The 18,263-nt window shown below is 35.9% G+C and overlaps 1 protein-coding gene across 1 annotated transcript; it reads right to left on the bottom strand.

Annotated features, from left to right (window-relative positions):
• Positions 1-1,322: 1,322 nt before the first annotated feature.
• pnp5b (purine nucleoside phosphorylase 5b) lies at positions 1,323-10,414 on the bottom strand. The gene is made up of 6 exons (XM_032566078.1): positions 10,273-10,414; positions 7,979-8,148; positions 7,773-7,876; positions 6,433-6,608; positions 4,440-4,630; positions 1,323-2,094 (listed from the first exon to the last, which is right to left on the bottom strand). Exons 1-6 carry the CDS (start codon positions 10,290-10,292, stop codon positions 1,865-1,867), a joined length of 891 nt encoding a protein of 296 aa, XP_032421969.1. The 5' UTR covers positions 10,293-10,414; the 3' UTR covers positions 1,323-1,864.
• Positions 10,415-18,263: the final 7,849 nt, after the last annotated feature.

The following is an 18,263-nucleotide window of genomic DNA, read 5'->3' on the forward strand; positions in this document are numbered from 1 at the left end:
CAGAGCTCTGAACTGTTAGAAAGACGCATAAGGCTTTTCTGTGACGCAGGCGTTGGAAAACTGATATTTTCTGTAAGACTTGAAGCAATCAGAGCTAAACCACTAGGAGGTTACAAGCCTCCCTTTACAGTGAGCACAGCTGCAGCCTTGAAGTTCACTAAATTAGTACATTTTGTTCGGACACCTGGAGCTCCTCCTTTCAGCTCGTGAAATTCCCACGACCTTCTATGGCCATAAAGGAAAACGAAACGTCATGGAAACTTTTCCCCCCCCATTTTATATAAGAAGCAACGGGGTGTAAACTAAGAAAGATAATCGAAACAGACAGAATTAGACTGAAGGAGCCACGAGATGAAGCTGGAGTTTACACACCCCAAATAGTTTTGGTTTAGTTTCTAGTAAAAATATCTTAGTACACTTGAAAAAGACAAAACTAACTTCCATGTAAGTTTTCAACAAGATATACAGAAACTTGTTTTAATATTATTTTAAAAAGTACGAGTTCTAGTACATTGGCAGATTATATCACCAATAATAAGACATCTTTCCCAGTTATGGATGAAATAATCTGCCAGTGGAACTAGTATGTTTTATAAAATATTAAGGAATTATTTACTTAAAATAAGCTCCTTACCTTGATGAAAAGTTACCTGTAAGTTAGTTTGATCTTATTTCAAAACCAGTTTCTAGTTTTTCTAGAAACTGCATCAAAAACATTTGGTAGATTTTGAGTTTTTGAGGTGAAAATAAGGAAAATATAAACAAACCTGAAGAACTTTTGACTCAGAGGAAACCACGGTAACTGCGTGAAAATGATTTTTGGTACTTTTCCAGAAAGGTGCTGAATAAAGAATAAAGTAGTTTTATAAGACAACATCTCCAACATCTCCAGTTATTAGTGATGCCTCAGAAACAAAACGTAATATTTTATTGGAGCCGGGTTCAGTAAATGTGTACAAAACAAAGATGACTGTTGAATTCAAATAAATTGTTAATCACTAGTTTTTGTTGCATTTGTTGCCATATTAATGATATTTTGACATTTTTTGTATGATTCTGTTAACTCTTGATAAAAAAAAGACATATTCCTCTCTAATCCACTCATTAAAATATTGAAACACAAAGAACCTTTGGTGTCAAAACTTATTTGCAATAACTGCAAACAAGTTTTGCAGTTATAATATTTGATATTATAACATATAATATCAAATAGGACCCACCTAAATCTGTAACTTAAAGTAGGTAGTGACTTAAAAACTGCTGCAAAATTCAACATTTTCGACCTTGCATAATAGCAAAAAACTGAAATTTGAGGCACAAAATCACTTTGATTCCAGGTAATTTATTAGAAAATTGAAGCCATAATTGTAAAATGAAGTAAAACTGACAAATATTCATTATCTTCCACAGTGAAAGAACATTTTAATCACATTTAAATATACTGATGGTCGCCCTGTGTAGGGCAGCTTCCCTGCCTAAAAAAATTCTCCAAACAACCCGAACCACCACATAAATACATCTCATAAATATCGTAAATCCTTTTACACCTCACTTTTACAGTTGTCAATATTTCAGACGTAGTCCACTTTGTACCAATATTAGGGAATGTTACAGCTTTGACAATAAATAACTGAAAAATAAAAGTTACAAAATGCTAAATTAGTCAGGTGAGAACAGTGCAAAGCAGCACAGCAGGAATCTGTGAAAATCTACAATCTATACAACTCAAGTAGAAGGAGGAGTGTGTCAAAGTAGATTTGTTTAAATAGTATTTGACTTATTTTAAAGTAACAGTCAGTAGAAGTTTCTTCTATTACTATTCTCGGGATTTAAAACCGTAATATTTTACAAATCGTCGTTGGGTTTAGGAGTTGTTCTTGTCTTCGTTCTCGTTGTCGTCGAGCCGGGCCACCATGGTGGACACCAGAACCTCCATCTGCTTGGCCCTCTGCTGGCCCGTCTCCAGAACCTCTTCGTGGTTGGCTTTCTCCCGGCTGTCGTAGTCCATCACCGCCCGGTTGCTGACCAGCGACATGGCGAAGCAGCGCATCCCGGCGTGGCGCGCGACGATCACCTCATGGACGGTGCTCATCCCTGCAGAGAAGACAAGGAGATAAATCCAATTTTATCAGTACCAGACGTATTGGTATCAGTACGTAGGAAGGTTTGGAAAAGTTTTGGTTTCAAAATTGCTAAAACTTTCTGCTCAATGTGCAGGCATGTCATGATAACAAGTTTTTCATGTGAATAAATTGTCTCAGAAATTATTGCGATAAACTGTAATGTTGTTGTTTTGAGAGCTTTCTCAAGTAATTTAATAATAATGACATAAAAATGCAAATTCACTCTCTGAAACACAAATAAAGTTTAATTTTGTAAAGTAGGAATGCAACAATCCACATTTTTCATTTCCGGTACCGATATCTGAGGTTTAGTATCGGCTGATACGATCTGATACAGAAAAACATCATTGAACTGACTTAAAATGTTTCTTTAACTAAACCAAAAACTGTAAATAAAATGTGAAATAAAAACCACACAACCAAAATCATAAATAAGATAGATTATGAAGTCTCTGTTAACGAATTTGCTCTTCAAAAAAATATTATTCATCAGAATGGAAATTATTGAGCTCATTTTAATTTATCATGATCAATTTATCATCAATTGATCAATGTGATTAATTGATCAATTATTAATGTGCTGCATTAAGGAGCACATTAATAATCCTATGTTCTTGGAACATAAAGTATTGTCCCTCCCCCACCTATTTCTGTGCACTGTTAGTTAACCTGCTGAGAGAAGGTTAGTCAAATGTTTCCTTTCCTTAGAAAAAAGTTAATGTGTAGAAAAGGTGCCGCCCTTCCCCAACCTGTTTCTGCTTACTGACAGTCAGCTAGCTAATAAAATATTACCAAAGTTTCAGCTCACAACATCGGACCGTTTAAACGAACCTCTGATCGTAATAAACAGAGATTTTTGTGTGAAATATGATGGCGTGCAACTTTCTACGCCAACTAACTGCTTTACCTCTGAAGTTTTGCATAGTACTTTAACACAGTACACACTTTATGATTACTATAAGTAGTTACTATATTTAACATGTACTTATTGTAAATGTTTGCTAAAGACTTTGTATCAGAATAATTATAGTAAATTACATCTTACACTATTTGCCTGGAGCAGAAACAATTTGTAAAAAACTAATTGCATAATGAAAGAGAGAGAGAGAAATTATGAATACCGTGGAAGGAATAATATTTAACTGAAGGCTCAGGCTTTTAGAGTCATGCCTTCATTATAGTGCCTATTTTTATCTCCAGTCTTTTCGTCTGGATGAATTTTGCGTCTGGATGATCTCACTTCCTGGAATGTTCATAGCTTCGTATTTCTTCCTGCCTTCATTGGTCCAAACTCTGCTTCCTGTATGGACTCATTTTATCAGAGGAAATACTTTCAGACACCTTATTTAGCTTTACCATGTGGACAAACTGCAAAGAAAAAAAAAAGACATTTATCTTTCTCTGCAGCAACTATTTGCTTTCTTGAAGAGCTGTTGGCTCAGTCAGCAGAAAGATGGGTTTGAATCCCGACCTGAAGTCTTTCTGCATGTTCTCTCCAGTCCAAACACAATTGCTAATTCATCTCTCCACTTGCCCAAGAGTGTGAGTGTGTGCAGTTTGGTGTTTTTGGTCAATAATTTTTGGTCAGCTGATGAAATTAACTTAATTTTTTTGTCTCTTTCTCCTGTTTTTTTTGTCACATTTTGAAGCGACTAAAAGTTTATGATGCAGCAGCATGAAACCCAAAATAACTCCCTTCCTGTCTTCAGATTTTAATCAGGACTGTATTACGGGCAGGCAAAACATAAATTCATGATAAAAAAAAAAAGAGAACATAAGTGTTTATTACTTTCTCAGCAGCAACTTTCATAATTCCTACAATGCTAATCTATTAGCATTGTAGCCTTTAGCTGAGCTTACAACATAATCAAGTCTGGAATAATTCCCAGGATGCAGCTCTTTTCAAAGCATTTCTTGCAGGTTAAATTTAAAACATGACATTAAAGAACGCCTCTGGTTCTCAGTCCAGCACGTCATCAACTTCCTTCCCTATTGGCCGGCTTGATTGCTCCAGGGAGTGTGTGTTTGTGTGTGTTTGGTAATTCTGGAAATGCCACAAACTGATTCTGAACACAAACACTGAGGATGTTTGTTGACCTTCTCCTGACCTCTGGCTCTTTGACTCACGCAGTCAGAATGGTCTGTTTTACTTGACCTCCTTGTTTGTGAGTGTGTTTATGCACACACACATAAACATAACATCTCTAAAGGTCCTCACATTTACACAAACAGCTGTGTTGTGCAAGTAAAGATGTAATCAAACGGTTGAAATGAAATCTCAAGTCAGACCTGAATGTGATTGATGCAGTTACTTACCAACGGCGTCGCCACCTAGGCGGTGCAGCATGCGGCACTCTGCGATGGTCTCGAAGGACGGCCCTCCGATGACGCAGTACACGCCGTCTCGCAGGAAGTTGCTGAAGCCGAGCTCGGCCGCCACGTCGTGCGCCAGCTGCTGCAGCTCGCGGTCGTAGGCGTCGGACATGCAGGGAAAACGGACGCCAAACCTGAAGGCGAGGGGAAAAACCTTCAGCCGCTGGTAGAAAGTAACAGGACGGTGAATCAATGCTGGAATCTTCCCAGATGCAATAGTGCAATAATGTAACTTCTTGTATGACTTTATTCTTGCAATACTATAACTGCCAATGTTCCAGTAAAATAAAACCTACGCCATGATCAGTCCTCTGGATTAATGTAACTTATTGTTTAGTAAAGAACGCAAAAAATGTTTAATAAGAAAACTGGCCTTGATGAATAGTTAGTAGAAAGCTCTATTACTACAAATAAAAACATGAAATAATGTTTCAAGAGCAAAGTCATAATATTATGAGAGTAAACTTGTGCGAGAAATATGTAATAAAATTATAACACTTAAGTCATAATAATACAGGAATAGTTGAAAAAACAAGAATAAATTTGTAATAATGTGAAAATAAAGTCTTACGATTATTAGAAAAAAGTCATAAAATCACAAGAATCAGATCATAAAATTGTGTGAATAAATCTGAAATAATATGAGAATAAAGTTATAATAATATGACAATAAAGTCATGATTATATGATAATAAAGTCACAATTTATAGAATAAGGTCATGGTACTACAAAAATTAAGCCTATAACACGAGAATAAAGTCAAAATAATACGGAAAATAAAGTTGTAATATTCTGACTTTACTCTTGTAATTTTATTTAAAGCTACAGCTTTTAATAAGACATCAGAAATTGAGTAAATATTAACATATACATTAAATAAAAGACATTACTATGTGGTTACTGAATTATTACAACATAACTACCTGGCACTAACACTTTACACAACAAATTGCAACAGTGGAGTAATTTTTTTGGTATTGGTTTGGGCTGCGGCTCTCTAAGAGTCATGCGATATCTGGAATTTTGTTTGGCTCTGTTATCAAATGCTTCTTGTGTTTTCACAATAAGCATTGTGAAAACACAATGTCAGTTCCTCTTCAGTGGGAACTGAAGAGGAAGGCTATAAACAAGAAACAATTTCATGTAGGGGGAAAAATCTGGAGTAACTGAACCTTTTCGCAAGTAACAACGAAGTCCTTGCATACTTGAAACATTTTGAGGGTCAATAGGCAGTTACACACATGTTGCAAGTTGCTCCAATCAAAAATAAAAAGTGTTTTGTGCAACCAATCAATTACAAGCTTGCATCTAGATCTGTGTCAAACTAAATCACAAGGACCTGGTTGATCAAACTGCCACCTTCATGCAAAGGTTTGTCACCAGAAGAGCACAATGAAATACAACAATAGCTTCAAAACGTTAATCAAACACGTGAAAACACAACTTACATCCTTAAGTTTACTCTTTGTTCCGTCTTTCTAAAGTACTCCTTTACCCAAAACCAACCCAGAACAGGATGTTGAGAGTTTCAAATGGCAGGACAGAAAATTATCCAGTCAAATAAATATTAACATAGTTATAAACCAAGCCTGGGACTTTAACCCGTTAATCTCAATTCATTTATTTAGTAGGTTTAAATGTTCAAATATTTTAAGCACTTTGCACCAATCTGATGGAGAATAACTTAAGTAACAAATTAAAAACAATAAATATATTTGATGCTGAGCTCAACTGTCTATCTATTTAATTATTTAGCAGCAAAAGGGGTTTTTAAATTAAAAATGTTGCTTATTTAGTTGACTATATGATTTCTCAATTGAAATGTGATTAATTACAGACCCTGCAACTGACTTGACTAAACATTTAAATCCCACTGCTATCGTAAACAAAAGTCCTCCCCAGTTTCTGTTTGGGTTCTTCTCTGGCCTGCAGCTACCTGTCGTCGTTGGGCCCACAAAGCGGGTTGACTCCAGCAAAGCCGGGCATGTTGATGTGATCCTTGATGATCATGAAGTCTCCCACTTTATAGTCCTGGTTGAGGCCTCCTGCTGCGTTGGTCATGATCATCGTCTTGACACCCATCAGCTTGAAGACGCGCATGGGCAGTGTAATCTGGATTAGATTTAAACAGACAATTAATGACTCTTAAATGTGTCATTATTAAATGTTATCAGAACAGAATGAAAAATCTGAGATTAGTAGTGACCACCTCAACATTAAGAGTTACATTTTTTGTAAAATGTGTTGGTCTTGTTGTCATGGGAATGACATTTCTACCAAATAAATTAATCTGTCAAGGATTTTAGATTAGGGCTGCAACTATGAATTAGTAATTGAATAATCTCTCAATTATTCTGACAATTAATCGGAAGATATAAAACTCAAAAAAATTATTTTATATAACTTTTTTTTTCTTTACAGAATTTGAACCAAGTGATGCTAAAACTGACACATGAGACGTTTTTGGGTAGAACAGAACAGACAAAGTGTTTTTTTATATCTTCAATGCAAAATGTGTATAACAGTTTTGCTTAGTCATGGTTCTGTATGTGTTGTTCATTCAGCAAATGGCCTTTTTTTAAAGTCTTTATAATTAATCATTAATTAATTTACTAATTAATCAATTAGTAAATTAGTTAACAACTATTTCAATAATGGATTCATCACAATTAATCAAATTAATTGTTCCAGCCCTAGTTTCGATGTTACTTTTCAACTGTTTTAGTACCAAAACTGACTCGCAGCAGACATGCCTCTGCATTAGTGATGCAAGTTATCGATTAATAAGTTAATCTAAAGTTAATCGAGCTTATTGATCGACTAACGATTTATTGGTAAGCGGACATTTTCTTAAAAAGCAGTTTTCCCTTAAATGAAGAGGAAACTTTATTTAAGAAGTAAACCTACGGGTCGACAGTCTTTCCATTACGGGCAAAAGTTTTCATAACATTTTGGATTTTAAAAAAGAATATTGTGAAGCTTCAAGAGCTTGCTGAGTGTTAACATTTCAAAACAGAAGGACATAAAGTGCATTTTGCACCCCGCGATGGACTCTGTTTGGGCTGTTTCTCTTTCCTGTTTTGGAATACCCCACCATCTTTATTTCAGTATAAACTGGCTCTGCTTCAGGATGACCAGCGGCAGCCACACTACAACACTGAAAGAAGGTCTACAAAACCGCTATTAGTTAATCAATTGGAACTAATTTTAATCTAATGAGTCATTTATCGTAAGTTGATTAGTGGATCTTTTGCACATGTTTGTATTTTTACTCACCTTCTGGATTGGGTGGCCCTCATAAAGGTGGAACCTGCCCTGCATGCAAACACACGGCTTCCCTTTTAGTGTCCCAAACACCAACTGGCCAGCGTGACCGCGCACTGCAACACACACGCGTGATGTTAGACTGAACTGCTGTGGGGTTTTTTAACATGCAAGTGTTAACAGGTGTTTTTTTTTTCTCCTCCCTTTGCTGCTCATACCTGTGCTGTGGGGGAAGTTAGGAATGTCGCAGTACTTGAAGACCTGCGGATCCTTGAGCATGTCGCCCAGCGCGCTCAGGCCCGACCCACACACGATCCCCACGGTGGGTCGCACCTGGGTGTGTTTCAGCAGCCAATCAGCTGTGGTTCTGCACTCCTCATAGCTTCCACTGAGAAAAGAAGCAAAACAGAGACAAACAACGCAGATTATAACGATAAGCAAATTCTTCAGCAGGATCAGCATGTAATATTTGAAATGGCCCAAATACAAGAGAGTTTTTCAGTTCCCAACAGTGAAAAAGTGAGTTCACTTCCTTCTACTGTATACCTAATAATGCTCCACTTACACCACAAATAGCAAGGCAATATAAGGAAGTGAAAAGAGTCAGAGAAAACTGCACAGTCACTGGCTTCAGATGAATACCTTCCTGTGCTTTGGAAATATTTACAGAACACATAATCACACAGACAGTACTAGGGACAGATTATATCCTGTCTGGATTGTATTATTGCATAAAAACTGAGCAGGCCTGACAGCAGAACAAAATAACACTTTGAATTTCACAGGGAGACTCACTGTGACTAAAACCATGACTATCTCCATAGAATGTCATATTCTTCATGATGAATTAGATTTTTCCTAGCAGGTGATCAATTCTGCAGGAAAGACAAAATGTCAAAAGGCCCCCAAATATGACAGCGTCTACAAACTGAGTCGATTTTAGTGTTTAACACACGTTAAACACACGTGTCAAATCAAAATAAACCGTTTTATCCGCTTCTTAACCAACGGGGACATTAAACAATAAATCTTCTAGCCAAAGATTTTAATTTGTGATCACCATAATTAAAATAAAATAAAGAAAAACTCTTTCAATCAACTTGTTTTATGTAACATAGCAACAAATGAGGTATAAAAACTGTAACTTAGGTTAAATCCGGCTGCAATATGGCCAGAAGAGCGACATGGGAAAGATAGTGAGAGGAGCTAAATACTTTAGTACTATTTTGTCTTGTTTATCTAATTCCTTTCACCAAACATTTAACAATAGCAAAAGGAGAAAACGAATAGTGTTAAAGACTGTTAAAAGATTTTAATTAATAAAATTTTTACTCTGGTAAATAAGTAAGTTCTTTAAAACAAAAGAGTTAACATGATTTGTAAATGCAGGAAAGTTTTTTAAAATTTTTAATTAGGACAAAACTGTTGAAACTGACCTAAATCATGTTTTTATTGCTGAGAAAAGAATAAATATTTTTCAGTTTTCTTAAATAAATTGGCAAAGTGGTTGCCTTCTGTCAATAAATAAAAAATGTGAAAGCTTTTTGAAGTTTTGGATCTACAATGATTCACACATTCCTTTCCTACAAAAAAAACTGTCTATTTTCACTGTCTAATTAAAATATCTCATGGTTTCTTTATTGTTGAGTAGGAACAAAATTCTCAAATAAAAGTTAGACCACGAGTTCCTGAGTTGATGAGTTTGGCCCACTTAGCAAAAGGTTCGGACACCCCTGTCCTAAAAGTTTGATCTTTCAAAATGTTGGTAATTCAAAGATGCTAACTTCCAAATATTGTAGTCAGTTTTAAGGCCACGTTTGAAACTTGGGTAAAAACATCTACTTTACATTTATTGTAGCATTTGAGCTGCTTTATGTTGCACCTGAAGAACACATGAAATCATCTAACCACCAAAACTACAACAACATATTGCTCTTTACCCCAGCTGTGACTTTAAGCTGATTAAAAAGTAATAATCAGATCTAAATATGTTATCGTTTCCTGGCCCTTCAGGGTCCATCTACCTCGTTTTGCTCTGCCTCCTCCATCCTGAGTGCTACGTGCTCTCAGTCACACCGATCGATTCTTTTGTGATTGATGGAAACCCAAATTACTCACAGAGGCGGCTCTGCCAGCTGTGGCTCCTTTGTGCCACATGTGGCCGGATCTGGCCCACACAGAGGGCGGGAAGACAGTGAATACAGAAGCCGGTAATGAGTCGGTGGGTTATAGCTGACGTATACCGGCAGAAAGAACCGCTACACGTGTTTAACTGTTCAGAACCGAACAATTCCGAGTTTGACCGATTTAGAAGGTACGTCTTCCGCCACTTCGCGGACGTATTAAACCACCATAAGATTTAAAAAAAGCACAAGAGGAAAGAGTTAGGTCACTTTCTAAGATGATTAAACTTAACTAATGGTTTTTAACTGAGCGCTTACACCTCGTTTAGCTTGTCGAAACTGTTAATCAGAACCATGTAGGCTGGTAAAATAATAACTTTGTCGCTCACCCGAATGTACTCTCAGACATGATGGGATGAGTTCGGCAGGTTGTTCCGCGTTTCGTTGTTTCTTCCAACGTCGCTCTGGTTCCCTGATGGAGAAACCGGCTTTTAGATGCACACACCCGCTCCGGTGTCTCCCACACTGTACGTCACATCCAGCATAAGAAAAGAGAAGGCGTGACGTAGTATCACTGTCCGCCATATTGTGAGTGGCATGTCCACCGTAGAAGTAGCACAGACATGATTGAGAAACCAGTCCAGTTTAGTTTAGATTTCACAACACGACATCACAAGGCACTTTGCAAAAAGGAAAAAGTCAATCCAATCCAACCATACATCCAATTGATCCTAGTTATCAAACATTGCAGTCAAATTCAACTTATTATTCAAATTAGTTTAAAAAAAATTAAGCTTTCCATCTAAACCCGCCATTTGAGTCTTTGACTTGCAGTATTTACTCCTCCTGGATCAGAACAGATCAACAGTAGACAATTGCCTGCATTGTGCCATTGACTTTGCAGCATAAAGGTCCTATAGAAGCACAACAACCTAAGTAGTATAACTGTAAACTTTATCAAAAAGGAAAGTTTTAAGCTCTGCCTTAAAAGTAGACAGTCTGCTTCACAAACTAAAACTGGGAGCTGGTGCCATATATACACATATACATAACTAAATGCAAATTGACCTTACCTTACCTCAAAAAAAGCACATATCTTCTTTCTGTTATTACTATTATTATTACCATTATTATTAGCAGTAGTAGTATGACAAAAGACTTGGTCCTTATTAGGATTTAGTGCTCACTCAGCAGACTGAAAGTGGCACCTAGCTCCTGACGTTCGGGGTTATTTTTATCTATCTATTTTCTTCAGACACATAAACAGCTTAAAATCTGAACAACAAAGAATATATGAAGGTTTTATGGTTTCATGGTCTTAATAAATCAAAATGACCACACAGTCACACATCTTGACCTAAAAAATGGGAACAAAAATGTATTGGATGGCTGTTTTCTTACGTTTAAAAAATAATGCCACTCAAAATATGGCGACGATGTTGGGCGCTCGTGCGACATCTGCTCTCTATTTGATTGGTTGAGGTGTAGGCGTGGTTGTACCAGAAACTCACTTTTCTCGGAACTAATGCTGCATTCAGGAACGTCGGTAAAAATTACAATTGGTAACTTTCCGATACTAATTACCGCAAAAGAAAAGGCATAAACAGAATTAAACATTTTGTGGCATTATAATATGATCTTTGTTAAGCTGGTACAACCAATTTTCTGCTGTAAAAACATACATGCCGGGACTTATGTAGATTTTTAGTTATACGCGGAACATGACTGTGAAGGCAACACAGGAACGCATGGTGGCGTTGCCCTTGGTGCTGATGCAATCACTTCTCACTAGAGAAAAAAGAGATTTAAACTTGCCAAAATCCCAAAATAGGCAAATCCACCAGACTCAAATAATGATTTAAAAAAGTAAAAAAATATTGCAACTTCGGAAATAATTCACCTAACTGAGGTAGCTTTTTTTTCTTTATATTATTAGCCCAAAGTAATTTATTTCCTTATATTTCATATTTCAGTGTAGGGAAACAGTTTAAAAGAAAATTACAATTATGATCTTCACACTTATTCTTGAAATATCCCAAGTTTGTGTTGCACAATGGGATAATTGTATTTATGAAATTAAATGCTAAAGGGATAATAAACTGGGTGGAGGCATCCCGTTTTATTGACTCACTAATCGCAAGCTTAGATGTTCTTTTTTGATTTGTCCCCAAATTGATGCCCTTTATGTGAACAGGAACAGCTCTCAGGAGTGATGAAGGCAGGAATTTGTCATGGAATATGAGTCACTTTAAAATGTACTGGATAAAACAAAACAATTATGCTAAGGAAACACAATCTATCTCTATTAATTTTAGAAACTGAACATGTTTCAACAGAAACAGTAATCACAGTAACTTTTCCCTAAAACGCCAGTAATCACACCAACTAATTGTGATAGAAATTTTTGTGCAAAATGAAGCCTAGGCGCAAATTCAAACTGGAAGACTCTTTTATCCCCTCCGGGACCCGTTAATTGAAGCGACCTGCCCACAATCGTCGACCTATCAACGCCGGACCAAGCCACGTCACGTCCAATCATCGACCAAGTCCCAGCTGATAAGGACCTTCATTCATGGCGTCCTTCGCTCTCCAGCCGAGCTCAACCCACCACCACCCCTTCTCCTCCATTCGCCCGGTCCTGAGGCCCGCACCCTTCTTCAACCTCCACCACCAGTGCCGGGCCCTGGGGGATGACGTTCCTAACAGCATCGGGGATGCTCATCTGAAGCCTATCGCTAACGCTGCGATAACCGTTATCCCCAGCCGGGGCCCGAGCGCCAAAGACTTTAAATCCTGTTTGTCAATAAACTCTTCTAATTGTCTTCTCATCTCCGTCTGAGTCTCTCCAGATTGAAGTACTTTTTATGTATCCATATTGCAGCTAAAGTGCAGCAGAATTTTTCTCATTTGGTCACTTTATAACTAGAAACTTTTAATAATATAATACTTAATATATTTTATTTGGATTTTTGTGATAAGGAACAAATAAGCAGGTCTTGCCAAATTCTTTTCAATTTTCTGTATATATGATAGCCATGTTGCCTTGAGTTAATTTATTTACATTTAGTTTCTTTGTTTATTCTTGGGCTTTTTTTTGTAGATTTGTATTTATTTTCTTAGACTCTTGTTAAAATTTGTGAATGAAAACAATGAACACAAGCGTGAATACCTTCCCCAGGTCCTGTGCCTCTGAGTTTAGCTTCATTTGCCCAGCAGCACAGAGCAGCCTCTGTTTGACACTCTGGCTGTTATGCAACTGCTGATTTATATTCACAAAGTTTAGCTGTCGTGTATTCTCACTGGCTAAGCTGAACCTGCTGCTCTCAGACTGCAGACAAATAAAGGAAGTGCATACAAATAAGGAAGTTTACAGAGAGAACCCAGAACAGATCAAAGCGGATATTTCTGCGCACACAGAGCATTTTCTGGACTCGTTTTTATTCATCATATTACATGTCACGAACCGTTACTGTAACTTCATGTGGCTAACTCAATCTGTGAAAAGATGCAAAAATCCTGCTTACTTAATCTCTCTTTAGTTTACTCATTGTAACCTTGAAAAGTTTTTAATAAATTACTTTCCAGGATGTCTTATTTATTATATTTCTACCTGAATGATAAACTCATGTCATGCTGGAATAAAACCATAAGGAACACCAACAGCTTCTTGAATCTATGAAGGAGGTTCTTAGGACTAAAGAGGATATGCTAGCATAGAGTGTGTTCATCATCATTTCTATTTGTGATCATGCTAATTTGATGTTTTTTATGACTTGTCTTGCATGTTGAAGTTAGCACCAAATATAGCAAGTCCACAGGATTTTCACACATACTATATGATTTATTACCAGTAGGAGAGTAATGCAATTTCCTTATCTTAACTCTAACTGCAGATATAAATTGAATGCACCATAAATAATTTTTTTAAATTGTTTTGATCTTTCTTATAAAGGATGTTTTCCCCATATCCTTCCAGCTCTCAAAGGACTGAGCAGTCTGGAATGGTAAGCAAAGAGAGAAATATTACTCTTGCCTGTGGCTCTGTTTGTGCAGCTTTTCTTGTCATGCAAGAAAGTATGGCAGTTCAGCGCCTCAAGCTCATATCGCATCAGAAGTTATTACGCTGGAATTCGGCCTCAGGCAGTACCGGATCCAGGACAAAATTGGCCAAATGGACATTCTTCATCTCCAGTCTCTTTGAGGTTTTCTTCACATGGAAAACCTGTATGAACCTGACACGTGAGAGCTTAACCTGTAATTACAGCTATTTTCAACTAAATCTTAAATATACTTCAAAAACAACTTATCCATTAATACAAAAACGTGTCTTGACACTTTAAAAGCATACAAGAAAACTTAGACAACTTGGTTTGAGCAGCAGTGCTCTAACAATACTTTAACATCTAGTATAGAGTTTATATACTTATTTGGAGCTTAAATCATACTGCAAACATTGGTAAAAGTTACTGGATCATCTGCAAACAGACGCATATTTCAATAAAAAACATGGCTTGAAATCAGCTGCAATAAAAATTAAATACCAATGGGCAGAGAACAAATCCTTGTGGAACACCTGTTGACAACTACAGAGCAGCAGATTTATGTTTTGTATGTAAACAACAAAGACACTGAAACTTTTCTAACATATGATTGCATCTTTCAAGAAAAACTGAAACCAGACAGTTCAGATATCACATTGTAGAACATTTCATTGAAATCATGAATAACACATGGTGGGAAAATCAGCACTGACTTGCCTGCTCTGTTTGATTAATGTGGCTCACAGTGACCTGCAAGCCTTGTACTGCAAACAGAAGATAAGGAACATTTTGTTTTCACTCACCTGTGAAGCCAAGAGGCATAAAGTAAATTCTGATGGTTTGATCTGCAATTTCCTCATAAAAATTTTTGCTTTCAGGCACAAGTACAGACTGTGAGTTTACAACCTGTAGGAATGCCAAAAAGTAGCAGAACGAACAGTTCTGTTTTTGCAAAAGTCTTGCACTGATTTTTTATTTATTTTTTAGTTCATTAGTAGACCGTTTCTAGATCAATTATCTTTATTTGGTTATTGAGACAATTAAAAGGACTCAGACTCAAGGAATAAACCTGTGATTTTCTGACAAAGCAAAACAAACAAACAACAACAAAAGCATTTTAAATGCATCTTTAGTCACAACAGACTGTCACCAAGACTCAATTCATTCCTTAATTTTTTATTGAAGGTATAAAAAATGCCTGATTTAAAAAACAAGCAGACAGAAAACAGTTTAAGTGCTGAAATTTCTTGTTTTGTCCTTCACTTGTGAAATTACCTCAACTATTTTCAGCACATGTAGCTCAAACTGTTGTCCTCAGACATGGACTAAACAAAAAGAGTGAAAAAACTAAAAAGCTTTAATCAATCAAAACCACTTTAAACAATTTCAAGAGGAAATGTGAAAATATTATAACCTAATTTTTTCTTTCCTCTGGCAGATATACATTTAAAGCAAACTTTTAATTTTAAATTTTTTTTTCTCTGACTTGAATCTGTGGAGGGAGCTAAAAATTAGGGTGATGACAGTGAGGCCTTCCAACCTCAGAAACTTGGATCTCATCACCAAAGATAAATAGGCAAAATAATAATGGAAACATGGAAAACACAGTACAGCAATTAATAGAAGAGATTGATTTCTATTATGACAACAAAGTGATTACTTTTGATTACTAGGAAGTCTATAAATAATTTTCAACACATCATTTTTCAAAATAAAATATAAACAACAAAAAGTATTGAAAGATATTTGTCTTGTTTCGTATTTTTGTGACATGAAAATAAAATCTGAATCTAAATCTGCAATAATTTTGATCTTCCTTATAATTTTCTACATGTTAAAATTTTTTCTACATGTTATCAGTAAACACCTTATCTTAATTTATTGTGTTGCATGAATCAATATAAGCATTCAGTTCGCTGCACCACTGAAAAGAATCCAACTAGACATTAAGCCGTAAATCTTCTCCGACGTTTTCTCCTGACAGCATTTCTCTCTGCACGCAATGGATTCCTTTGACGGAAGAACTGATTGCCTGGAGGTTGTGCTGATGCTCACGCCATTTGTTTTCTCTTTTTCTCCCAGGATATCCAGCTCCTGTGCTTTAGCCTCACAAAGGGAATGCTCCTGATTTAGTCTCATCCTTTCTACCAGCTGAGCTTTTCTGCACATGGACACCAGACAGTCATTTCTACCTGAATAAATCTGTTCTGTTCAAAGTTTAAGCTCTTGACTGTTATCATCTCTATTTTCTTTCATGTATGTCATAATTTAGCAAACTTTTTTTTTTCAAAGTTTCTTAAAAGACAGAATTTTCAATATTGGTTAAGCATCTAAATATAAATGCAAGTTTGAAATGTTATTGATCTGCGTTCAAGCTTCTGTTTCTACTGAAATAAAAACAAAATGCTGAAATCATGATGCCAAATTACATTAAAAAGGTGTTAGAATGTATTGTTATTTTTTAAAATACGATCTAAGGACATTTAATATGTACGTGGATTCAATTTAATTTGTTTAACTGAATAAATATGATTAACCTTGGTTAAATTCAGTTCAGCATAAATCTATTTAATTCACTTTCATAAGATTATTTTTCAAGCCTTATTAAATCCTGTTCAGTTAAATTCAACTCAGTTACAGTTAATAAAAATTTATTTAATTGAAATCAATTCATTTCAGTAAATCAATTACTCCTACCTGCATTTTTGAAGGTTTTATGGACACATTTAACTAAAAGGAGCTGCAGGCTGAGAAAAATGTAAAAACATTTATTTAATTTTTGTTTGATGACGAACAAAAAAACTAGCAACATGTCAAAAAATACAAAAAAACCCCAGATCAATTAAATTTAAATAATTAGCACTATTTATTAAATTTAAACAGTTATTCATGCTTAATTTCTAAAATTTCTCTGCACTAGAAACAGAACACCTCTATTTTAAGAACAGTTTCGTAAACTTGTGTGCATTAATTAATACCAACCTAATTCTGAAAATGAGTTCCTTCTCTCAGGACAACCTAATTAAGTTTATTTAACAAAAAAACAAAACAAAACAGAAAAAACCCTGAACCATAAGCTATAATTTAGAATCACTATGACAGACAGTCTCAGTTCACAGACTGATCTTGAAAAACTGATATATGCTTCCCTCTGGTGGTCAAATCAGAACATAGCAAGAAGATGGAATTGTGAATTTCATTCATTTAGAAGACATTGAATATATATCATGTTTAAAGTTAGTATTTATACTAGCTACAATTTACCAGAATTACTGAAACCTGCACACATTTTCTCTTAATTTGTAATTTTCAATTACTTTATTTCATCTAAGAGACCAATAAATAAAACAAATCTTGCATAAATGTGAACTTTATTTGAGATTTGCAAAAGGTCCACACAACTCTTTATGTAATGATGTCACTGCTTTTACCAGCTGGCCGACTTAAATCAGAACAGGAAGGAAGCGAAATGGCAGGCGAAACAGAAAATTTATATGCAAGAGAACAGAAGGTGCTGGGTGAAAGACTGCAGAGAGGCAGAGAAAAGAGTTTTTAGGCAAGAATAAAACAGAGGTAACTCCACCAACAGCGCCTTCAGAGCCAAAAGCACTGGCTGACCCCAGAAAACACACAAACACTTGCAAACAGAATCCGTTTTTCTCTTCACTTCATGAACAGAGGATGTGGTAAACACTTCTTTTCAGGCCTGATGATAAAAACCACACCGATCACACAACCACGTGAAAACGTGTTCACATGTGAGTAGATTCCAGAAAAAGCAACATGTTGGGTTTTCAAGTGTCATAATTTGTGATGAGATGACACCTAAACTGAGAAAAACAAACAAAAACACAAAACACCCACATTGTGACCTTATTACAAGGTTTGTTAAAAACAACAACAAAGCAAATCAAAAAACAGGAAATTTGACTTTGGTTCTACTTTTTTCCCAATGTACAGATATTTTAAAAGTAAATATGTTTCTAAAATGGTGGAATATACAGTTTTGTATATTCTGCATAAATATAATGTCTTTACAGAAGAAGAAAACAAGTTTGAATAAGTGCCTATGTGCATGGCAGTGATCATGGACTTTTAGGTGTTTATCAGAGACAAACTGTAGAAGAAATTGTCTCTGTGGGGGCTGTTTCTTTTCTAGCAAATAATATACCTGAAAAGTTTGGATGAACTGAATCCCACAAGACAAATTAAGGGGAGTAAAAAAAAATCCAGATTAACTTGTGTGTCATGACTCATTGTGAATTCTGTGGAAATGAACCACAAGAGAAAGAAAACTGAAACTGGCTGGTTTAGCTGCGTACATGCGAACGTTTCTCGGG

The sequence above is a fragment of the Xiphophorus hellerii genome, chromosome 6 (assembly GCF_003331165.1).
Source record: "Xiphophorus hellerii strain 12219 chromosome 6, Xiphophorus_hellerii-4.1, whole genome shotgun sequence".
NCBI classification, from domain to species: Eukaryota; Metazoa; Chordata; class Actinopteri; order Cyprinodontiformes; family Poeciliidae; genus Xiphophorus; species Xiphophorus hellerii.

Coding starts and splice junctions, on each gene's coding strand:
- pnp5b (XM_032566078.1), bottom strand. CDS start 10,292: ATGTCTGAGAGTACATTCGG. Junction 8,149..10,272: donor ATGTCTGAGAGTACATTCGG/GTGAGCGACAAA, acceptor TTCTTTTCTCAG/TGGAAGCTATGAGGAGTGCA. Junction 4,631..6,432: donor TGTGGGCCCAACGACGACAG/GTAGCTGCAGGC, acceptor CCTCGCCTTCAG/GTTTGGCGTCCGTTTTCCCT.